Source organism: Lepidothrix coronata, unplaced genomic scaffold, assembly GCF_001604755.1.
Source record: "Lepidothrix coronata isolate B3197 unplaced genomic scaffold, Lepidothrix_coronata-1.0 Scaffold2, whole genome shotgun sequence".
NCBI lineage: Eukaryota > Metazoa > Chordata > Aves > Passeriformes > Pipridae > Lepidothrix > Lepidothrix coronata.
Window position 1 is genome coordinate 5,026,266 of NW_016690182.1, and position 7,663 is coordinate 5,033,928.

Below are 7,663 nucleotides of genomic sequence, written 5' to 3' on the forward strand. Positions count from 1 at the left end.
CACAGAACCATGGGCTTGGCAGGCTGACAGAGCCCTGGCAGACATGGAGTCAGCTGCCATTCTGTGCTGTGGCTTCCTCCAGACCTCTGGGAGATGGGCCTCGCTCCTCACACAGACACTGCCATCCAGCCCACATCCCAGGGTCCTGACTCCTGCCAAAACAGGTACATGTATGGCTGCTACGGAGCAATGTACAGCACTCTGCCATCACCAGGTCCTAATACTGCACAGGGGAGATTTTTCTGGCCTCATTCTGGGGACAGAGGGACCAGGCTGCAGAGGGGATGTCACTCAGCATGGAGCCAAGAGCAGGATGAGAGAGCACTGTGGACCAAAACACACAGGGTCTCCTTCCAGATGCAACCACTCCCAGGAACAGCCCTGTGACAGGGGATATTAATAGGGAGAGAAGAAACTGCATTTCAGCAAGAAAGGAGAGAGGGGTGAGAAAGGGGTCAGGAAGAAGCAGCCCTGACCCCATTAGAGAAGCAGCGGGAGGCAGGGAAAAACTGTAAAGATAAGTGAGGGCTGTGTTGAAGGAAAGAGGAGCCAGCAAAGGGAGAGCTTTGATTTGTACTTTTTAAGGGAATGAAAGAGATGGAAAGAGTTGGTGGCAGGGAAACATATTCCAGCATTTTTAAGATGACAGCAATGGTCACAAAGGTATATGAAACTACTCTTTTCTTCCTTGGACAAAGCAGGAGTGAGGAGGCCAATTAACCGGGGATGCTGAAGCACACGTGTGCCCCATGCCTGGCTGCTGTTCAGCTCTGTGTGTGACCGTGACTTGCATTCTCAGGCCACAGAAATGTCAAAAGCTTTGTGCATTTTCGCATCATTAGATATAATAAATCAGCGTGCAAAGGGCTAAGTGAAATGATGAAAGAGCCATCCAGCTGCATACAGAAAAGGACACTACACTATACACTACAGCAGGTAGTCCTGGTTCAAATGCTCGTGGTCCTTGGGGGAGATATCTGCAAATATCTCCAGATACAGAAGAGGCTGAAACAAAGCCCAGGAGCCATCCCCCTCAGTGGATTCTGAGTGCACCAAATCCCCACTGCATTGTTGGCATTAGCTGCAGGCACCACCACCAACCATCTGTTCCAGGCGTTTCACTGCATTGACAGTGGTGGGTCGGGGCAGATGCTGTCAATGCAGGGACACCTGCATTTTTATGATACTGTCCTTGGCACACAACAAACCACTCTCTGCCTAGCCCAGCAAGTGCTAAAACCCCAGCTAACAAAATGTGATAAGAGGTACACACACGTAAGGCCTGGATGCTTTGTTCTTCTCCTAGTGCTTTTCCTATAATGGGTGGGAGGACACACACATTTAAATGATGACTTAGGAAGGATAAGATTTATTGCCCATCAAAAGCTTGTCGTCAACTCCAAAAGCCTCGAGAAATGGATACACTGACTGAAGCTCCTCCTGCAGCCATTCCTCAGCACACAGGCATTCGTGGGGAGCAAGAATTGCCCCATCTCTTTGGGACTGGGTATCAGTAGGAGATATGCCAGAGATTTGGCCACAAATAGCTGCAGAGGTCACTTGGAGCCTTGCTCTTCTCCATCAACCCATGCCCCTCATCCACTCCACAAGTGGTGTGATCTCAGGCAGGAGCAAACCCAGCCACTTCCCTGGCACAGGTTGCCCAGGGCCATGCCACGGCACTAAGCCAGCACTGGGCTAAATCCAGCCCCTTACAGCACACGAGCCCCAAGTCAGGAAAGCATGTGATTAATTCCAAGAATGCATTTAAGCATTTTCTTGAATAAGCCCCTGTGAAAAACAGTTCTCTCCGCAAACACTTCCACAGAAGCCACCCCAGCGAGCTGTGGTGGCCGGCTCTGGAGGCACCCGGCCACAGTAGGCAAATCCTGCCCTGGCTGAACCAACTGCAAAGCTCCCACCCACTTACACAGGGGCAGAGTTTCCTCCCATGCCTCATATATGTCTCTTTCTCTATGTAAATTGTGCAAACACAGCATGTTGACAACCCCCAGGGGGAACACGCATATATTCCGTGTCTCTCTTGAGCGCCAAGATCACTACAAACGCTGCATATAAACAGGCTTCACATTGATCAAAGTGAATTTAGCTTATTAAAAGAGGGCTGTATGCAGAAAGCTGATTTCCTCTGCATGAGCATAAATTGAGGCACTAATAATATAGTTTAAGCTGAAAAAAAAAAAACCCACAGAAAGAACAAAATGCCTTTTTGCCTCCAGTCAAAACCTTCTTAAGTATCACTATTAAGGCACTTTTTATCTCCTTTTTGTAACTGACTGAAACTGAGCCACCCATATGAACCCAGCCCAGCCAGGATCAAACAAAACCCATCTCCTCCTGGCACGCTGCCCACCATCTCACGGCGAGGTTTCAGGGAGCACATCCCACAGCACCACATAACACAGAGAGCAGACACTCGCCTTGGATACCTCTGGATGGCAAGGATCGATGCAGTTGTTTGCAAGCAGAGGTTCTCCCACACTTGCTGGGAGTTTCTGTGCTGGCAGAGGTGTGGCCAAGAGCTGAGTGTGCCTGGGTGCCACCAATCTCTGCCCTGGGGTGCCTGGAGATGCTCCACTGGGCTGGCTGACACTCAGTGTGGGCAAATCCTTTGCAGCTGCTCCTTCTTAGATAAGATGCTCTGGCTCTGCACCCTTTGTAAATCTCTATGGCAAAGCAGTAAATGCATCTTTAGTTAATCTGTATAGAACTGATCTAAAGAAAATCAGACTAATTGTGCGAGACTTAAAATTGCCACCAGATGAGTAGGTTTGGCAGCACTGTGGGAAAATGCATCATCTGAGTTTTGTCAAGTGCTTGCTGCTCTGATCTCGTGTCTCCCACACATTTTATTTCTCTGTCACGACACAGAAGATGACACCTCTGGAAAACTTGCAACTGGCTTGAGACACAACTCTCTCCTTGCGGGAGCTGAGCCACTGCTGAACATCACTTCCAAAGAGAGAGGGGAGGCACAGGGAGACTCTGTCTCAGTTTTGGCCTTACAACCACACAGAAGCAAGTGACCACCTGCAGCTGATCTGATCCTGAGGCAGAAAGAAGAGCCTTTGCTATTGTCCTGTCAGTGCCACAACACTTGAGATCTCATTCACACACATGTGCTCTTAAATGGCTCAACTCTATGATGCCCCACTGCACTTCATGAAGGAGAGGTGCACAAACACCTCCATCAGAACGAGGACCACACACCTGAGCACACATGTGCATCCTGCTGACAAGTGTCTGAGCTCTGTGACTGCTCAGGTCCCACATCAGCCAGTGACTTGGAGCAGGGTTCTCCTGCCCTGCTGCTCAACTTTCCCATTATTACTCAGCAACATCCTCAGTGTGGAGAGCGTGGGAGGAGGGAGATTGCATTGAAGGTCTGAGCCAAAATCACCCATGTCCCTCCACTGGAAAAGGCCCTGGCTGCTCTCCTGAGCTCTAGCTCAGGTGCCTCTCCCAGGTATCATCAGCACTTCAGCTCTGAAGTTGCACTTCTAACACAGTATTATACTGTCGGTGCCCCAAAGTTTAAGTTGCAGGTCATCTCTTGGTTCAGAATGGTTTAAGTTATCACACTTGGGCTTTGACTGCTCCTTTCTTTAACCTAATCCTAAAATTTTTCTTTATCTTCTAGCAAGTCATTTATCCCACCTGCCAACTAATGCTTTCACTAAATTTGTTTGTTTAAACAGTGACCTTGTTTGTCAATTAGTCTGCCAAAACTCCATCCCCAGCTGTAATCAGTAGCGCACATCAGGGAGCATTCAAAGCTGAAATTGATACAATCTGCCCTGCAGCTTTGGGAAGAAAAGCGCACAGAGAGAACCCGGGTTCCCACACAGCCCGGCTGCCTGCGGCACCCCAGGCACTCCCCAAGCTGCTCTGCAGGGCTGTGCCTGCTTTCAAGGGATTCCCACTGAACTCTTTCTTCCGAGCCCAGACCTCCCCTACACAGCCCGTCTGTGAACGTGATGCAAGGCCAGAATGACAGCTGGGACACTGGAAACAGCAGCAGAGCCCAAAGTGAACTGTACTTCATCCTTCCCCATGCTTCCCACAGGGCCCAAAGTGCTTCCCAGCTCCCCAACACAGCCTGTGCTTACTTTCACTACTACAGCTCCAGGTTACAGCTCTGTTTAGACCACAACAGGAACAGCTCTAACTGCATCCTAGCAGCTGGTCCAAAGGGCAATGGGTGAACACAGGTACTCCAGGACACCTTGGAAAGGGACAACCTCCCCTCGCTGCTGATGTCCAGCCACCACCATATCCAACACTTCCCTTTCACAAGCACAAAGGAGCAAAGCCCTGCCAAAGTCAACAACCAAACTCCCACCAACTTCAGTCCAGCTCTGCAAACCAAAGAGAAGCATAAATACTCTCCTTGCACTAGAGAGTCATAAATGGAAAACCAGGAACAGAAATAAGATGACACAGGCTTCACTGCATCTGCAGGGCAGCACTTTTGGAAACGCAGTGTTGCAGACATCACTCTGGCTCAGGCTGGCCCTGCAGGAGCACGGCGCTCCTGGCTGGAGATGCGTCTCCTTTAATGCACAAATTGTGGCTCTGTACAGGCTGACCACTTCCATGATGTTAAAAGCTTTCTTCACTGAGATGTTTTCATTTATGAGGATTTCATTCACTGACTACAAATGTCTTCTTACTCCAGACGGTTCCTTGTCTCAAGGAGTGCCCTGAATGCCAAAAGTGTTGAGCTCAACCAACACATTGAAAGAGCCCTATAGTGCCCACTCCTCCTGTGGATGAAGGTGTGTGCTCTGGAACATGCAGCATTAGCTCTTCATCTCATCCATGCTCACCACCACAGATCCCCATGCTTTCAGCTAGATTGCCCCAAGGCAAGCAGACAGACAAGGCACCTGACAGGATCACAGAGGGACAGGCAGGGTGTTCCCCAGGGCCTGAAGAGCATTAAACTACTCACACGCTTTTATTGACTTTTTATTGACCTGCTGTGTCCAGGCTGCAGGAAGGGGATGGGATCCTGCCAGGCAGTCTCTAGTGCAACTCCAGTCTGCTTCAGAAAGTCCCAGCTCGTGGGACACACAGAACCACATGGTGCCAGCCTGCTCTGTCCAGTCACCAAGCACCAGCCCCTGCTCCCCACATATCCATGGGCCATTGGTGAGCTCAGCACTGCTTCAGGGTGAGGCACAGCTGGGACCACAGCCTGCTGGCACACTCCTGATGCTGGGCCCTTCGATCTCCCCCACGTTGCCCATGGCAAGGAGGAGGCACATGGGTAGGGGATGTGCACCATCAGCACCAAGACTGAGCCTCACCTTGGGATCAGGATCAGAAACTACAAGCTTTCAGTCTCCCCCTCTCTCCATCATCATTTCCCAGAATCCTCTCTGCACCCTCCCAACAGCCAGCACACCAGTGCACAGGCATCCCTTCCTCACAGGACAATGCACTAACAGATGGAGAGGAACCACCTTTTCTTGGAATAACCTGAAAAGCATGAACCTTAACCTTAATTACTGAGGGTGGCAAAAACGCCCTCTGAGACAGTCCTATAACCTTGTGCCAGCTCCGTCCCCACTCCTTGATCACTGCAGTGTTCTTACAGCTCTTCCTAGTGATGCAGAAGTGCTGGGATTTATCCACTGCTATTGAACTGCCAAAAGCGGGAAAGTCTGCCAAGACCTAGGGATCAGAGACACCTGCCCTCATCCTCCTTTGGCAATTGGCTGCCAACACACTAGACAGCACAGCAGCTCTGGGGATTTGCCTGCCAGAAAGACAGAGAAGTTGGCAGGGGCAGTGTGGGCAATGAAACACTAGAAAGGATCAGAAAGAGAGTGGCTGCTGATGGATGCTGGACTCTGACAGCTTCTTTCGGTTCCTGTCAGGGTTTTATTTATCTTCATCTAGAGTCCCACCCATCCCTTCCCTTTCTGACACTCCCACTCACCCCTTCCCTCCCTGAGCTTCCTGGCACAGGTGCCAAGTAACCATTTGCCTGTAGGATAACAAAGCTCTTCTGGTCCTATACACGCAATTTCATTTTTAATCAGAGGTTCCATCAGCTTGTACAAAACATTTGTCTCTGTGTACTGTTGATGAAAGAGGGAAAGCAAATCACATGTAAGCCCATAAGGATCCCTGAACAACCGCACATTGGAAGCAAAACTAGCACTAGGAAGTCAGACTGGATTATCACCATGGCTTTTTTACAGCTTTAGAAATCAGTAAATTTTCAAGAAAACTGTGTTTTTAAAAGATTTGTTCAAACCCCTCAATTTGTTTAACAGCACAAGCCATTTAATCTAATAGTAGAGAACTAATAGGAATTATTCCCTGAACTTGTACTGCACTTTCTGCATATCCCATTGACTAACCTTCCTTCCATCAGAGTCAAGGTCAAAGTTGATTACATGCTAGAGTAATTCAATGAGCACCAGTGCAATCCATCCAACAAAGCCCTGGGAAGCTGTGAGCTGACCCCGGCATCCTCCCAGGGCACAGCGCTAACGTTTGCACAGCTGTGAGCACAACAAAGACAACCTGCTGCAGCATCCCACACGCGGGGATGAAACCCATCTGATAACGCACGTGACGTTCACCCCAGACACTGGAGCGCGATTCCCGGGATATTGCGGGCTCCCGGCTTACGCCAATGCCCGTGCCTCTCTCTCACCTTGCCAGGCCGTGCCCTTCAGTCCTGCCCTACCTATGTGCCAGTTTCACGCTGCCTGCACCCTGTGGAAGGTGGGCTCTGTTACCTGTTTGCTCAGTGCCCTGGACCGACAGATTCCCGTTAATTCTTGCTCGCACCACCCAGACACTAACTCACGCCAGGTGGATAAAGTGCCGCTTCCCTGCGCTCCTCTCAGCTTTGAGCGGTGCTGAGGGGCGCGGTGACGGCAGGTGGGATGGCACGGCACAAACACACGGAGAGGATCCCAAAGAGGGATCCCTTCCCCATCCCCTGCCTTGCCCAGCCGCGCCCGCCCATCTCTCTCATAGCGCTTCCCAAACCCTGCCCCGCCGCGCCCTGAGCATCCCCCGCTCTGCCCAGCGCCGACCCAGCTCTGCCCCTTCGCCGGCCCCTACCCAGCCCCTTCCTCTTCCTCTCCCCGCGATCGGCGCATCCCCTGCCCAGCTCTGCCCCTTCCCCCGGCGCATCCCCTGCCCAGCTCTGCCCCTTCCCCCGGCGCATCCCCTGCCCAGCTCTGCCCCTTCCCGGGCGCCGAGCGGGATCCGCGGCCCCGCCCGGGCTGTGCCCGCGCTCACCAGCACGAAGGAGCTGCGCACCGCCTCGGACACGCTCTGCCGCAGCTCGGCCGCCGTGCCCGGCTTGCTGAGCCGCTTCGTGAACTTCCTCACTTCCGACATGGCGACATGGTCCGAGCCGAGCCAAACCCAGGCGAGCCGATCCGATCCGCGGGCTGGTGCCTCCCCGCTTCCCTCCCTCGCTGCCGGCGGGCGCGGCCGGGCCGGGGCGGGCGGAGCCGCGGGGCGGGCCCGGGAGGGTCCCTGCTCGCCCCGCCCCGCCCGGCCCCGCTTTGTCCCCGCCGCAGGTGCCCCCGGGCCGGCCACGGACACACGGAAAGCCCCAGGGTGGGGCGGTGCCTTGGCCTGGCACGGCCAGACCGTGTCCCCGCTC

The 7,663-nt window shown here is 52.6% G+C and overlaps 1 protein-coding gene across 6 annotated transcripts in view; it reads right to left on the reverse strand.

Moving 5' to 3' along the window:
* DOCK11 (dedicator of cytokinesis 11) overlaps positions 1–7,461 on the reverse strand; it is an 81,223-nt gene extending 73,762 nt beyond the window's left edge. For all 6 annotated transcript variants that reach the window (XM_017818693.1, XM_017818721.1, XM_017818703.1 and 3 more), the window contains exon 1: positions 7,291–7,461. In XM_017818693.1, the coding sequence (XP_017674182.1) occupies positions 7,291–7,392 (102 nt within the window). In that variant the 5' untranslated portion in view covers positions 7,393–7,461. The remainder of the gene's footprint in view (positions 1–7,290) is intronic.
* Between the last annotated feature and the right edge of the window lie 202 nt (positions 7,462–7,663).